Source organism: Zootermopsis nevadensis, unplaced genomic scaffold (assembly GCF_977971745.1).
Source record: "Zootermopsis nevadensis isolate Lab colony 2312 unplaced genomic scaffold, Znev_1.0 Znev_ptg000002l, whole genome shotgun sequence".
NCBI classification, from domain to species: domain Eukaryota; kingdom Metazoa; phylum Arthropoda; class Insecta; order Blattodea; family Termopsidae; genus Zootermopsis; species Zootermopsis nevadensis.
This window is the reverse complement of record NW_028259134.1, coordinates 14,893,894-14,910,314: the sequence shown is the minus strand read 5'-3', so window position 1 is coordinate 14,910,314 and position 16,421 is coordinate 14,893,894. Positions and strand designations below refer to the sequence as shown.

General features: G+C 36.1%; 1 protein-coding gene and 1 long non-coding RNA gene across 4 annotated transcripts in view; one reads left to right on the top strand and one right to left on the bottom strand.

The window, feature by feature from the left end:
• The window catches only part of Mat89Ba (nucleolar protein 6 Mat89Ba), a 23,305-nt gene continuing 6,884 nt past the window's right edge, over nucleotides 1–16,421 (bottom strand). For all 3 annotated transcript variants that reach the window (XM_022078034.2, XM_022078030.2, XM_087350626.1), the window contains exons 7-20: nucleotides 15,339–15,499; nucleotides 14,082–14,202; nucleotides 12,419–12,573; nucleotides 11,997–12,112; nucleotides 11,176–11,470; nucleotides 10,589–10,819; nucleotides 9,283–9,565; nucleotides 8,232–8,386; nucleotides 6,583–6,746; nucleotides 5,455–5,708; nucleotides 3,901–4,112; nucleotides 2,941–3,138; nucleotides 2,303–2,404; nucleotides 1–1,404 (exon numbers count right to left, since the gene is read on the bottom strand). In XM_022078034.2, the coding sequence (XP_021933726.2) occupies nucleotides 1,264–1,404; nucleotides 2,303–2,404; nucleotides 2,941–3,138; nucleotides 3,901–4,112; nucleotides 5,455–5,708; nucleotides 6,583–6,746; nucleotides 8,232–8,386; nucleotides 9,283–9,565; nucleotides 10,589–10,819; nucleotides 11,176–11,470; nucleotides 11,997–12,112; nucleotides 12,419–12,573; nucleotides 14,082–14,202; nucleotides 15,339–15,499 (2,588 nt within the window). In that variant the 3' untranslated portion in view covers nucleotides 1–1,263. The remainder of the gene's footprint in view (nucleotides 1,405–2,302; nucleotides 2,405–2,940; nucleotides 3,139–3,900; nucleotides 4,113–5,454; nucleotides 5,709–6,582; nucleotides 6,747–8,231; nucleotides 8,387–9,282; nucleotides 9,566–10,588; nucleotides 10,820–11,175; nucleotides 11,471–11,996; nucleotides 12,113–12,418; nucleotides 12,574–14,081; nucleotides 14,203–15,338; nucleotides 15,500–16,421) is intronic.
• Nucleotides 5,724–12,422, top strand: LOC110836637 (uncharacterized). Its single transcript, XR_002545393.2, has 3 exons — nucleotides 5,724–5,982; nucleotides 11,522–11,678; nucleotides 12,265–12,422. It is a non-coding gene; the product is annotated as an uncharacterized LOC110836637 (long non-coding RNA).

Here is a 16,421-nt window from a genome sequence, read left to right as displayed (position 1 = left end):
TAATGTTTCAAATTCAGGTATAATTTGTTTTTATGATTTACACACATCCTTCCAAGTGTTCATCAACAACATGTCCCATTTCTTTGTCCGACATTCTTCTATATACTGTACACTTGCTCACAGTAATATTTACTAACAAATACTGATGACAGTAACAAAGCTTCTTTTTTAATATCATCACACAGTGACATAAGACCACAAAAAATGTATGCAGGGTGTTAAAAACACATCAGCAGGCTGCTGTGGCCTGTTGGTTGAGGACCCACCTCAACAAATCATTCCTGTGTCCCTTAATGAGACTAATATGAAATTCTTCTTATTCTTCTTTTTCCGGTTTAACAATGTTTGTTCATTTTCCGGTATCCTTTACGGGTCCCCAACCTTTCAGTTGGCTTGATCTATGGACATTTGGTAGGACTCCTTGGACGAGGGATCGGCCCGTCGCAAGGCCTCTACCTGTACACAGGACAGCACAACACAGAAAAACGCAGACAAACATCCATGGCTTGAGTGGGATTCGAACCCACAGTCCCTGCGACCAAGAGGCACAAGACCCACGCCTCAACCCGCACGGCCACTGCGGACCCTCACTACTATAAAATTAAGCTTTCAAAATAAATATCACAGAATTATCTGATTGGTACTTATCACCTAATTACGAGTTCAAGTTGAAAGTGAGACAGAACCAGAAGATTTCTGTCTTCTGGGTTGTTGCGCTGTGTAGTCTGATAGATGTTAACCAACGTTTCAGAGGTCATACTGCGATTCATCGCCCTGATGACGGAGGCAGTATGACTTCATATTCTGTGAAGACCTCAAATCTTACACAGCATTATTTTTGTTACAAACACAAAATCTTACATGACCCACTGAATTATTCACTAGTTTTTCATTTTAAGATTAAAGTAATGGTCGCCACAAAACCACACTAACATAAGGCAGTGAAGTTAACATTTGAATATATAGAGAGAATGCACTCTCTCAAAGGCCAACCCCACCATTCTTGCTGCAGGAGTTGGGGCAGGAACCCTGAAACGATGGCAGATGGGGCTCTGGTGAAGCTGCAACAGGTCCAGCAAACTGGCAGTTGACTGAACAGGAAACTGCTCTCAACACAGTACAAAGCCTTGGGAGGAGGCTTTGTATGACTGGGGGAGAGAGAGGGGAAAAAGTCACATCACAGGAAGAAGAAGACAGAATGTAAATGCGTAGTGTTGAGTTTTGATGAAATCCATGTTCTCATCTCATTCAGGATTATATTCCTTACAATGGACTGCCAGACTTCACATCAATTGTTGAAATGATTCCCTTTCCTAAGATGTAAAAATCTTCTATAATTGCATCAACATTCAACTCAACCTTTGAACCATCCTTGGAAGGTTTGTGACAGTTTATATGTGACACCTGAAATTAAAAAATTAAATAATGAAATGTTGAGTCTGTCAACATAAAAAAGAATACATATCTTGCAATGTTTAACATTTGTATGAATTATTCCAGAAACAGATGCAAATTACAGCCTGGGAATGCTCATCTCAAGAGAGTCAACTGTAAAAATTAACTGTTTTAATTTTTAGGTATTCTTCATGCTCTAGCATGGGCAAACAACACCCAAAGAACACTTTATAGGACTGACCATGTCTTTTTGCCAGTAAAATTTTTCTTAGGGGCTAGGAACACTAAAAGCAAAAATCACAAGGAAAACATAAGTAGGATAGCAGCAAATCTGCTGAACCTATAAGCATCTGAAGAGGCTGAAATCTGTGTACATACAAAACGTTCCTGTGATAAGTTGTACAGATAAGGAACATATTTCCATTTCTTCATAAAGAGCAACTCTGCCACATTAGGCTGATGATAAGATTACAAAGTCCTGTTTCGAAATGTGTTTGCATGCTGGCCATAACATGCACGTCACTTGTCTATAATGTACTGGATGGTTAAACATTATACTGTTACCCACTGCACCAACATTACAAAAATAGCAACAGCCTTTTCTACAAGCTGGACACGCCACAGTACTGACATGAGGGTATGACAAAGTTTAGCAAAAAGAAACTGTATAACAGAATGTTGAATTTCTTGTTTCAATTAAAGTTTCTAGAGACTGGATTATTTATTCTTGGTAAATGCAGCATCACAATATTATCATTTTTAAATAAATCACGTACACCAATTTTCTGTAAAACTGGAAATTTTGACAACACCAGTATCATCAAGTTTGGATTACTTCAACGCAGGATCTGGGAAAACATTCTGGTGGTGGACACATGCTGAGCTGATAGGTGTGGTATTTACTTACTTTAAAATCCTTCGGCAATAGTGCTGATGGTTTCCAAAGTACAGCAATGAAATTACCCCCATAAATGTCACAGAAAAACAGTGCATAGTCACTATAGTTCTCCTGTAAGAGAACAAACAATACGCAATTAATATTTTAAATGCAGAATACTATGTCCTAAAACATTCTGAAATATGAATGCCTATATTTATTTACAGGTACAGATGCCATAACTTATCTTTGCTGGGTATGAAAGCATACCATTACAGTAAAATTTGAGCATAATATTTCTTGAGGGACAACAGAACTTCAAAGTCGACAGAGTGAAATCTGAACGCTAAAATGAGGAAAACCTTATATGAAAGAATATCAAATGAGTTACCTCATTTGACAGAAACATAACAAAAATCGAATACAACAAACAAATAGATTCCATTGTACTTCACAAGAACAGAGTCTCTATTTATAATATTTTATTTTAAAGGAAAAGCATAAGGACACACTAAACAATTGACAAGGACCAACTCTCATGATCCAATCACTGTGTATCCTTTCCATGGGGCACTTGTAAAACAGTAGCAGCCAGCCAATAAAGCTCTTGACATTAAATGGCGCAACATGAAAATTAAATTCATTTTTTAATGACTTAGTATGCTTACCCTTAGCTCTGCTAGAAAGCAATCAACAGGATTGAACCCTGTAATTGGAATCTTTTCGCAAGGCTCTTTGTGGTAAGCTTGTAGCCGATGATTTGACCACTCATGCTTCACATCTACTGCTTCTAAGCACCGTGAATTCAGCTTGGGGAGCAAATGAATCAGCACATCATAAGCCTCTAGAGGTGGTCGAAAAATTTGCTGTAACAACAAAACCAAACAGAAATTAGATTAAATTATTCTGTGACACCAGTAAACCTGCAGTCGCCTGTCTCCTAACGTCAAATTCGCACCAAAAACAACTTTTTACCAAACATCATTGTTCCTTCTACATCCTTTCAAAATCACAATTCACTATCCTCTTATCCCATACAAAAGTTGATATAGAAAGTAAACAAAATGGAGAAAACCAAACCCTCCTAGGATACACAGTATCACATAAAGTTTAGCATATGGAACACACTTTAGTCTATAACAACTATTAAATTAAAATATCGTCACTCACGTTAACATTACAAATGAAAGTTCAGTTCAATTCAGTTGCCACCCTATGTTATGCAAGTATTGTTAGATACAAGTACTGAGCTAAAGTAGGTTTTAACCACAGAATTTTATCTGTACAAGCAATAAAATCCTTAAACATTTTCTCTTGGAAGTGAAGAATTAGCTTACTTCCTATTTCATCTTATACACGAGCAAATACAGTATGTATTAATGTGGATTTATCAATAAAATAAAACTAAAACACACTGGGAGTTGAAATGAGTGGTACTAACAAGATTGTGGCAGAAAGATGTGTGAGAAACAAAGCAATGGTTGTAATTGGTTTCCAAATGATAACTGGTCTAGTTTTCCTGTGACTGATGTATGAATAAAGAACTACATTGCAAGCACAAACACAATGCACAACAGTTACTGCAGAAAGAACCCAGTGAGAGTTAACATACACCAGAGCAAACTAACCTTCCAGTCAGATTTAATGGGTAAGAAGAGCAGACGTTCTATAACTCTGAGAGCCTCTCTAGCAAGCAGAGCCACACGGATAAGAATCTGCAGTGAAGGAGCTTCCTTTGTCCATATGGAGTTCTTCCTGTCATATGGTGTTGACAGGAACAAGGCAGGCAATGTAGTACGACAATTGTGGAACCACGTTTCAATTTCTAGGATATCTTCCCCTGAAAAAAGGAGGAATATAATATGAATAATACAAAAATATTTAAAATGGACAACAAGTAAAAAGAACCAGTCATTAACTCCTTCATCAGTAGGTTTTTAATTCAAAGATGACACTCCTGTGCCAGTATTTTACAGAAAATTGTGGGCGTTCAAATGTTTGTGGGATTTCAATACAGTTTCAGCATCACAATCTCAGAGCTGCAGCAAACTGCATTCTTTAAACAAAGTGTTATCTGGTGGTAAAAGCTTTTAATTATAGTTTAAAATATATCAAAAGATAAACTACAGATGTAATTATTTCTCTTTTATGTACCACAGAAGAGGCACGGAAATTTTTTCAGGTCTAACCAAAAACCAGCTCCCCCATAACAAGCCTCACAATAACACAGACACAGGAATATGCATAATGATCACGAGTGGGTTAAGATAACTGAAGCTACAAAATAACAAAGTTAAATTTATCCTGTAACAAACATAATTCCATGACAATACACAAGGAGCATGGACATAAACCTGCACACATTTTAACCCAAGCACTAGATGAATGTAACTGGTCTACTTCATGCTACCAAGGTTTTCTCTTCATTAATTTATTGTAAGGTATCTTTCATATATACTTCACAATTTCTTTTGTATCACTTTGAAAACAAGGCATATAATATATTGACACATACAATAACAAACATGGTAAGTAAAATTTATTTAAAATGGATGACTAAATATAATTTCAACAACGCCTTCTTACAAACTCTGTCTTTAACTCTTTAAAGCTCAATGGTAACTACATGTACGAGCTACTTCAACAAACAGTAACTATGCATTTTGTTTTAGTTTGCTTCGTGTCATTCTCAATTTAGAACAGCAATTACTTTCTCAAACAGCATTAACCAGCTAATCTTTGTAATGGTGATGTATTGTGAAGATTTCTATCTTCTGGGTTGTTGCGTTGTGTAGTATGGTCGATGTTAACCAACGTTTCAGAGGTCATACTGCCTCCATCATCAGGGCGACAGAGGCAGTATGACCTCTGAAACGTTGGTTAACATCTATCAGACTACACAGAGCAACAATCCAGAAGACAGAAATTTTCATACTCACCGCTGTGAAAACCTCAAATCTTACGTGATGTATTGTGTTTTATTTGCAGTATGGACTGAATTCTTAAATATTATTTAGACAAGCATTGACTTCGGAGGTTAAAAGCTTTGTGTGCTCAATTCATGAAATTAAACTTTTGTTCTGTTACAAACATCTTTTCTACCTACGACAAAAACCACTATCACAAAATATTTCATCACAAATACAGTAACATGACAGATCCAACATCAGGTAAGTACTCACTTGTCATTTCAGCATTTAGATTGAGAATGACACATTCAGTATTCCAGTTCGTGGAAGCCAGAAGGTGTAGAAACCTGAAAAACCCAAGCTGCGGCTGATTTGGTGGTTGGTATGGTTCAGGCATCAGATAAAGGGATGCAACCAACAACTCAACACACATTTCTGGGAAATGATATGGATCCAACAACTGTGCCGACAGCCACCGCTTTGCCAGGCAACAAGTGGGACCATACGATGGGTATTGTTGGTGCAATCTGTAACAAACAAAAGACAGCTGTTAGATATGCAACAAGTATCCAAACATTGAAACAAATACACTCAATGACCATGTTACAGCAATTCAAAAGGGTTGGTCTTCTTTTATCACTGTGAATCAAATTTGTTCTTTTCACACACAAATTTTTCGCTTCACGAATAATGCCACATCATATGGATTATGGGTATTGCCCATTCGGGCACTGTTTATGAAGTAGTCAGGGATACCCCTTCACAGCAATGAGTTCTGAGCCACGGATGTATGGAACCAAGGTAAAAGCTAGGTTTATGTGATTTTAAGCTCTATGAAACACTAGTCTTCATGGTTATGTCATGATTGAGAGGAATCTATAATTCAGTGACTGACACACATACAAAAATCATGATCATGAGGCATAAGTATAAGAACAGATAACTAGGCTGTTACAATGATAATTCCAAAGTTCTGGTCAGAAACTACGCAGTTAATGTTCAAACTTTATCTTATAATTCGCATGTCCATATTGAACAGAAACTTGGACACAGGAAAATCATAGCAGAAATTACAATTATAAGGAGTATAAAAGGAAAAACCAAATGGAGAGAAAACTACAAAAACTTAATATGGCCAATAAATACCCAAATGGACACCCAGTATCAGATATGTTCAAACCCTGGTCAGTCAAAATAATGCTGTGCAGTGAAGTTGATAACTTTCTTGTTATAAGATTTGCTTGTGGATACAAAATGACTATCTACCTCCAGTAGAGTGGTATGTGATTCTTGTGAAGATCCATATTATATCCAAATTATTTCTAGCTATGTTTGATTTTGCTTGAAGGCTTATAACATGCAAACAAATATCTGTTTATTAGAATCTGCTGTACTACTGACCCATGCAAAGCACTGGTGAGTTTTGGAAGGTGAACAATTCTCTTCTCCAGATCAAGTGATTCTTCTGTGTCTCTGTACTTGGTCACTCCCTCTGGAGTGGTTGTCTTTTTAAGGAGATATATTTCATGCTGATGTGCCACATGCAGACGAAACACAAACCCATCCTATAAGCACACATCATACTTGAAAATAAACCAGATATTAATCTTTCAATATTAACACACTCATTGCAATAAAAAAAACTTACAATTCTGTTACCAATGTCACACATTTCAATGGGTATATTCATGTCAGTGCTCACAAAGTCATAAATTTCTCCAAGCAATGTCTCTTAAATGCACTCAAACTTCCACAGATCACAACATATTACAACATATCAGTACTAAACAGTTTAAAGAAAGAATGCTTCCTTTCCAGCTATGCTAATCACATTTTACAAGTGATTTGTTATTTACAAACATGGTAAGTAAGAAGGAACACAATGCTGCTGTACTTGCTAAAAGACTGATTTGTAAAGCTTGCGTATGTGATGGTTTATATAATAAAATGACTGTTTCTGATTCTTATGACAATTCTGTAAACTGTGAAAATGTGAGAAGTGGTGAAAATCTTACTGATTTAGGAGAGTTCAAAAAGGTTATAGTATAATATCTACAATACACAGCAGCAAATGTGCTACATTCTCAATTTCCATTGCACAACACAGGCCTTTCCCTGTCCTATCCAGCCATTATCCACAGTCTCTTTATCTGTTTGTCAACTCTAATTCCAATCCGCCCTTTCATTATATTTGACTTAACCCTGTAACCGTTTACAGCAGTATATTGCATGCACTGTTACCTTCTTTGCATAGTTTGGAAAATTTATCCTGCAAAGGCACAATTTGTTCCACCTAAAAATTTCTGTTGAACTACGTGACCATGCAGTTTTGCATGCATTATCAGTCTCTCTGTAAAAGAATATGGAATTTCATGTATGTTTTGTTGCTTGTACCGGTTTTAAAACTGCAAACAACACAAAAACGTAAGTCTTGTTGCAAATACCCTACATAATATATCCAGAAGCAAAACAAACAGTAGCTAATGAGTTATCAGTATATATTTGCTTCATGATAAACTTAAGTGACAGTAAAATAACTGGTGAAAGAAATCAGAAAGTAAATAGACAAACAAACTACCTTCACTGCTTTCAGAAATCACAGGATGATCAATGGTTATTTTAACAAAATCAATTTCCAGTGTATAGTCACACTTTTTCACCTTCAAAATATGCCTCAAAAACACTGTGCATGTCATACAGAGAAGATTGTCATCCTTGCCAGAGCAGGTGAACCCAGAATCAGCAACAGTCAGTTAATTATGGTTCATATTCATTTTTTAGTATGATGATGATTATTGCAACTGAATAACCTGTTTTAAATGGTTACATATTTCAATTTGTTTGATTTTTAATTTTATACCTTAACATTTCTTTGAATTTGGGGGTGCATCTTATACATTGTAAAACATAAGCATATTTACAGCAAGGCAAACTTCATTTCTACAATTTCCAAGGGAAAATAGTGAAAGTCTCACTATAAATATACTGTTACTCTGATTCAAAAGGGATGATTTTACCACATATCATCTAGATTTCTCGTACAAACTTACCTTGAAGATGTAAACACAATCTGGATATTGCTGAGCTGTTAAGTTGAACTGTTTTGATATGCTGTCTGCAATTTTAATGTAGAATGCAGCTTTGATCCTCTGAACAGCACATAAATCATCTGGCCACTTTCCGCTCAATCCCAGTTGAATAATTGCTGTTGAAGAATTAAAGAACTTCAAATTTCACCAAAACTTTTCTATTCTTTAAAACAATCTAATCAAGCCTGACACTACTGGATACAGAATTGATCAGGGGGATCCCAATCATGAAACTACTGTGGTAATGAAGAAGTAGTAAAAGAATAAATCTTAACCAATAATCCCCCAAAGTATGTTTTAAATATGCCCTCTAAGTGCTTCTTGCTTTCTCACCGATTAACAGTCCTGGACCCCTTATTCAAAAAGTCTTGGAAGTAAGACTTTCTTGATTTTGGATCTTCAACAATAACTACATTTTCTGCCTCCTCTTTGTATTTCTGCAATCCTCAGAACTCACTGTTGGCCTTTTAGACATTTTAAAGAGTAAAACTAGTAAATACTAAATAAAAACTGAAATGGCAAACCCTCTAATATTTCCTAAGCAATGAATAAACAGGTGCAAACATGCAAGCTGCCTTCTACTATTGGTAAGAAAACCACTGACAGTGGTGCCACTTCCACATAGTGGTGAGTCGAAGAACCATGAAGCACCAGTTTTAAACATAACGAACATAGAAAAATGCCCCCCTAAAATCACTGGAAAAAATACAGATTTTAGGTCCTTACAGCATTTGGGTTGCCAGATACAGAACCTGACTCTATATTTAAAAATATGTATGCTGATGCTAAGATTGTATTTTTTGAAACCTAGAAGTTTACCAATGTTTCAGAGGTCCTTCCTACCTCCATAATCAGGGCTATGATAACCCCAAATCCTACTTTGAGAGACCTGACTAAAAAATAAACAAATAACTCAGTAACTAACTACCACTACAAGAGGAACTAGCAATATTTCAAAATGTCTGTGTAGAAGACTTTAAAAAGGCTACTAAGATGTTAATTTATTACCTACCATCAACAAACGGAATCCAGCGTGGGGCTATAGCTGGCTCACCATCTATCTTCAGGAAATAGTTCCTTCCTTCTGTCCCCTGTTGTTTAGTTATTTTCCATAATGATGAAAGAGGTGGGAATACATCACAGTAGCGGAACACTGGTGACGTTCCTTGAACTGCACTCACTTCCAGAGGAATGTCTTTTAACTGTCGCAACTGCTTCCCAAGACTATCTACAGCACTAATAACTCGTACCGTTGCTTCTTCGCCTGTCCCATAGTCAAAATCAGCTGGAGGTAACTGTACACAGACACACACACACACATGCAAACAGAACAAAATCATGAAAAGCCAGTTATATAAGCTTTGTTACAAAGTATCTCAAGTAAACTCCTGACTCATTCATTCCATAGCTAGACAGAAGTCTCTACAAGCAGAACAACAGCAAGTATATGTCCGTTTCCAAAAAGCTAAATAAATAAATAGCTTTAATCATTCTTTATCTTAGTACTATATGGAGGTGAGTACTGGGCTCTACCTACTGCCAGGAATCAAAACCCAGGTCATTCAGCCTGTAGCACAGTCATGATACTATACCAGTCCAGAACCCCTGTAACTGTTGGAATTAAAACTTTGGACTGGCCAGCAAATCACGTGTGAAAGATCCTATGCTAGCAAGTCATGTGTGGAGGTTCCCACACTAGCAAGGGATCTGGAAGTTAGGTCAAGAACACGTGCAATACTCGAGTGGAGACAGTCGACAGCGGGCTTTCAGCCAGTAAACAAAACTTTTGTACCTGTTATGGGAAGTTTTGTATGAGAGGATCCAAATTTCAAAAGTAAAAGTATTCTGTGTTTTTCTTCAATTTGTTGTTCCTAATTTGTTTATTTATAAAAAATCCCTGAGGTGATCCTTGTTCCTCACTGACTCTAGTTCGGGATAAAACTATATCTTGCCGCCGGAACAAAGAAAGTGACAGAAAGTAAAGTATAATCATGATACTGACCAAGCTACCAAGCTCTCAAGTGAGACAGTAACATATACAAGTGATTCAAGTTATGAAAACACCACTGATAATAGAACACAAACACAATGGCTAAACAAGTTGAGAAAGTGCAACATGTTATTACTTGTGTGACTTCTGTGTATGAATTGCCCAATATACTTTAAAATGACTTCTTTCATCTTAATTACAATGAGGTTACAAAACATGAAACTAACTAAATGTTGACCAATTCTTACATCACATGTCCTCCTAACTTGCAACACACAAGCCTTTAAGAACCATGAAATTAAAATATGATGCTAGAGAAATGTCTTACCATGTAGCGTTGTATCAATGCATCCAGTTGATCTGCCACATACATGATCCCCCTGTTAGTTCGAAAGCCAAATTTTTCATTCAAAAGGTAAGTGACTACATGGCGACATATCATCCGTTTCTGAGCCAACGTTGCTGAACCATTACTCCACACAACCGATTCTGATATACTTCCATCTTGAAATCGCCGAACTTCTGACTTTTTCCCCCAGAATTTTCGGAATTCAAATGCCTTAACAGAAAAGGCACCAAAAATTATTAATAATTCAATATAAATTATATTGTATTTATTATTTTTCGCTTGCCATCATATCTTCTAAGCGATGATCTTTTATCTTAGTCCTTGCTTTCAAACGATCTGTAATTCATTCAGATTACTTCCAGTAACACATCAGAAAACCAAGAAACACATATAGATTAAAATTTTATAACACAATTGGAAAAACTAAAAATGAACAAATAATACTAGGATAAATGAGGTCAACCACAAGATTTTGAGAAAGATGAGTAGGATTTAGAAGAATAAAATCTGAAAGTTTTATATGTAATAAATAGCTGATTAAATTAAGTGGCAAGAACAGTACATACCTCTGGCAAATTTGCCCCTGGTCCCTTTTCCAGAACACTAAAAGCAAACTCAGGGTCCAAGGTTAAACCCAATGTTATTACTACATTCAATGATGGTGGAAAATCCGTTAGTGGCCAGCTCTTTGCATTGGGTAACATGATACCAATGTGTTTCACTCGTTGACCCAAGCCTCTTCTCAGTACTTCAAGTATTAATCTCAATGCCTGTGGATACCTGTGACCTGTATAATTCATTTTCTGCATTCGAGGACTGTACTCTTCCACTACCTTATTAATCATTGACAAATCCTGTATCCTATGGAAAAATTTAATAAAAATTAATAGTGAGTTACTGTTGTTCTTTTAGCATTATGTATAGCACATACAAAGGCAATTCAAATTGGACCCAGAATTTACATTGTTTATCGATGTCTCCGAAGGCTACAAATATTATACCCTGCAGGAATAGGACAACTGTGTACACAGAAGGAAGTACATCAAGAAAACTGCATGCCACAAAGCAGGTAAGACAGAACAAGGACTTGACACTCTAGCTGCTCACCATTTTATACGTATTTCAGAAGCATGGTGTGGACATGATTATTAAAAAGATAGAGTTTTTGTGTAGTCAAATGATTGAAGCCTACCACATAGATGTTTATTTTGATCATCTCTAATCTTCCACAATTGGGAGGTCTACATGGTCTCATTCTACATTCAAGTAAGTTACAGTTATTCGCCTTACGAGATGATCCCACAAGACCACTTCATGACAAGCAATAAAATAATCATTGAAGAACTGTTTCTGTAATAGGATCACTTTAAAATATCATACAGCATACCTGATAATGTGGTCAAATTGGCGATAGAATGGCATGGAAGTCATGAAAAGAGCCTGAAAGCTATTAATATTTGGATTATCCAAACATTTCACTGCCAAGTCACACTCCTGTTTTACCTGAAAAATAAACACCAGTAAGATTTCTAGATTTTTAGAAGAGTATGACTGTCACTGGGAAAGAAACATGTGAGTGCAAACAAGATCATGACATGATCTTAACTGACATCTGAGATTTTCAAGGTGACCACTGCTTATCACATAACTTTCAGGTTACGGTGCTGTGTCAAGAAACCAAAATACTACCAATAATTCAGTGAAGCCTGCTATTTTCTTCATCACCCATGGAAGGGAAGATGGCAGGTATCTCCTAAACTCCTGAATAATTGAACTTTACTGTTTAACACAGACAATTGTAATACATACCCAAAGGAAAACCTCCTTGCTCATCTCAGCACAAAAATTGCAGGTGCCAGTCACATCAAGAAACACAACCTCAAAATACTGATGGAAATCAGAAATAGACTGCTGGGGAAATGACTGTGCTAGACTGATGCCATCTGTGGTCCAGTTACTTTTTGCTAGAAATAAAGTTACAAATAAAATGCTCACAAAATGTATAAGGACAAATTATCTGTGTTAGTTTATTTAAAGTCAGCACTACTTCCTTCTCATAATCATTTCTTAACTAAATGAAGTAACTGCATGAAGCACAGTACTTCTTGAGAAGCTAACAGCTGCTCAACTGGTCAAGAAACCTACCCTTCCCCCAATGAACCCAAAGGTTCCTCACCATGAAGATTTCCGTCTTCTGGGTTGTTGCGCTGTGTAGTCTGGTCAATGCTAACCAACATTTCAGAGGTCATACTGCCTCCGTCATCAGGGCAATTCATCGACCAGACTACACAGCGCAACAACCCAGAAGACAGAAATCTTCATACTCACCGCTGTGAAAACCTCAAATCTTACGTTCCTCACCATGTTCATAATATCCCACCACTGATCCCTATCCTGAGACAGATAGTTTTGTTTTTATCCATTTTCATATTATTCATCCATCCATGCCTAGGAGTTTCAAATAGTCTTATTTCTTCTAGTTTTGTAAGCATATCAAGAAGATGTTTGTAACAATCTTGCCTAATACTAATCTCATGTATTCACATCCAAATGTTATAAACATTCACAGAATGGAAGCAAAGCACTGAAACAAAAAGACCATTCACTCCCATAACCTAATATGTACATCTATACAATGCAGTGTAACATATTTTTATGTGTTAAAGCCCAATAAGAGTTGCACAAAATAGTGTAATTTTGCAAAATTAAATATAATGACAATGCATGAGAATCATGTGTTCTTTCCCTGTTCAGAAAACTGGTCAACCCCTCTGGTACCACATAAAATAATGTCTTATAAATATGGAAGTTCAGTTGGTGGCAATTACAGTGGATGTTTGTTCACTGCAAGAAAACTAAGTGATCCCAAAATATTAGGCCAGGGCTCCAGAAATATGGCTCTCAACTCATCACAGGCAAATTAAGGGAACAATGGTAAGTAAAATGTCAGCCTTTGTTCAAACGTATTAATAATTTACTAAACAAATCATTTAGTCGCGTACAAAATTCAGAAACCTAATTATAGAACATAATGCTTTTCTTCCCTCATATTTGAACATTCAACACTGAGTTTTTACATATCCACAGCAACAAGAAAATTATGAAGCATTTTGCAAAACTACAGATGAGGGAACAATAGGAAGTGACTAGTAGATTCAAATTATATTTTTTGAGTTCTGTATTAGAAAATCACATAGAAGAACAGAATTCAAGTTCTCATGGAAGCAAAGATGTCAATGCTTGTCTTCTGGGTTTCAATGCCACGTGGACTTCAGCCATAAAGGTAGAGGAAGTACATTCCTCCAAAATGTTGGTATATACCTATAAGTCAACACAGCATTACAATCCAGAAGACCAACACTGATACAGAGAAAAAGATATGCAAAACTTGACAGTTTCAGGAACATTTAATTTTATTGCTATTCTGAAGTTTACTTCGCGAAAGTAATTAAATACCACAGAGCAAACTCACCCAAATTATTCCACGTGTTCCTTGCAACCTGGTAACTACTCATGACACTGTTAATACGGTGAGACTGCAGCAAGTACAGAACATACATAGACATGATGTAGCCACTGAAACACCCATAACCCTGCAAACAGAAGTCAAAATAAGTAAAGTATAGGAAACTTTTGTTTAGAGAATCCCTAATTCTTAGGTTTATGTTACTATATAAATATAATTTAATTCACAGTGACTAAAGATTTTATGGATCTCTTTATAGCGAGGTTAATTTAGTAAGGTGTCAACAGTAATAAAATTAATAAGTTCCATATGCTTGATGTCAAGTTTATTCCATAAGAAAACTAATGGATATGTGTACTCCAACAAACTAACTCACATTTTCCATAATTTCTTTGTAATTTTACATATCACAACAGCCTTGATCTTCATTTATTGCAGATACAAATGCACTGTTGCAAAATCTAATTATACTACAGAGACCACAATGCAGTCACAAAGTATTTCTCCTTCTATTTCATCACATATAAAGAACACCAAAAAAACTTTCCTAATTTGTTCCTATAGCTTTTCTCATTTTCTCCAGGCAATGTTAGCACACTGCCCTAAAACAGGTCACAATCATGTTCTTCCACACTCTTCTTATTTTAATGCTATATAGTCTATGCAGTTGATAAAGTGGCATTAAATGAACACAGAGACAAATCATCCACTGGATGATAATATTAAAGAAAATTTTCTAACAAAAATTCAACATATCAAAAGAAACATATAAAATGTATACCAATAACACAGATTGAACAAATGGCAAACACCTGCACTTCTACCCTGAAGACAGAGGCAATGTTCCTTTGAAATACTGGTAGCCACCTATAAGAATACACAGTTTCACAGTAAAGAAGAATGCAATTTACATCTTCATAGCCACAAAAACTTCAAACCTCTATCATAAAACATAGCCTTATAAATTCTTTCCAGTATTCTTCCCCCTTTTGAAAGCGGGACACCATTTTTTATAATTTTTTTCTTAGCATTACATAATTTGATAATCCTGAAATACTACTTGCTGCTTCTGAATATGTGTGAAAAAAAACACAACAACAACATACTTCATTTTGTAAACAGTATTATAATCTTACAATGGAAACGAGTGAGGTATAAAAATTGTTTCAATGATGGCTATATTCTCTCTACACAACAAAATAATCAGAACACTGTCTGTCTGCATGGCTGAGACACAACAAACCAATTCAAACTGCTGCTGACCTGATCTAGTCCTCTTTGTTTTAACCAGACCCTCAGCATTAAAATTCCATCTTTCAGATTTGGATGACTTTCCAGAATGCTGGCACGATATTCCTCATTTGCATCTAGAATAAGATCTTTCAGTATACTACAGTTGTAATGTGGAGTTGGTGGGAGTGACTCTGAAATGCAGACCAAAAATACAGCAATTACAAAAATGAAACTAGAGGTCCAAGCTTGATTCCCATACAGCTAAAATTTTCGGTACTTGTGGGTTATCGGGACACGTCACTTTAAAAATAGGTTAGGTTACAGTGTGTGGATAAATGGCATATACTTGAAAGTTACTATATTTTATTTCAATAAATGACAAATTATTATATTTTATTTGGATATGCATGAGATGTTAATTGTTGTTACAACCTGTCTCAGGAGGCCAAAATTCGCTTACAGATTTTAGAATCGTTTTAAAAATATCGGCATTATCGTTTGTACGCCGCCACATGAACCGAGTATATGGGTATACTGATACGCATGCATAGATTTCCGTCCAATCCAAGTCCAGCTATACGACTCTCCCGTTTTGTGTCCTGATAACCAACAAGTACCAAATTTTCCTCATAAAAATGTTTCCCTGTGTTGGTTACCTACATGAAATATGGCGAGTAGCATAACTTCCTGTATTTTATGCTCTCAAGTACATGCATTCAGTGGGTTTTGAGGTCCTCACACCAGTAAGTACAATGATGGCTGTCTTCTGGGTTGTAGCACCATGCAGTCTGGTAGAAGTTTACTAACAATTCAGAGATCCTTGCTGCCTCCATCATCAGGGTGATGAGTACCTCAGTAACCAGACTACATGGCTACAACCCAGAAGACAGCCATCTTTCTACACATTTTGATACAAGAAACAGAAGTCAAAGCTTATGAGAGTGAGTTGTTCACATTGTATTATACAGAGAACACACAAAATAATACAAATAAAAGTAAAACTGACTACAACACAAATATCACAATAAATTATTAAGATTTTGGCTCAAAATCTTAGCCCCAGTTTTAAGGTTCAAGCCAAGCCTAAGCTTTAAAAAATATTGAAAATGGCTT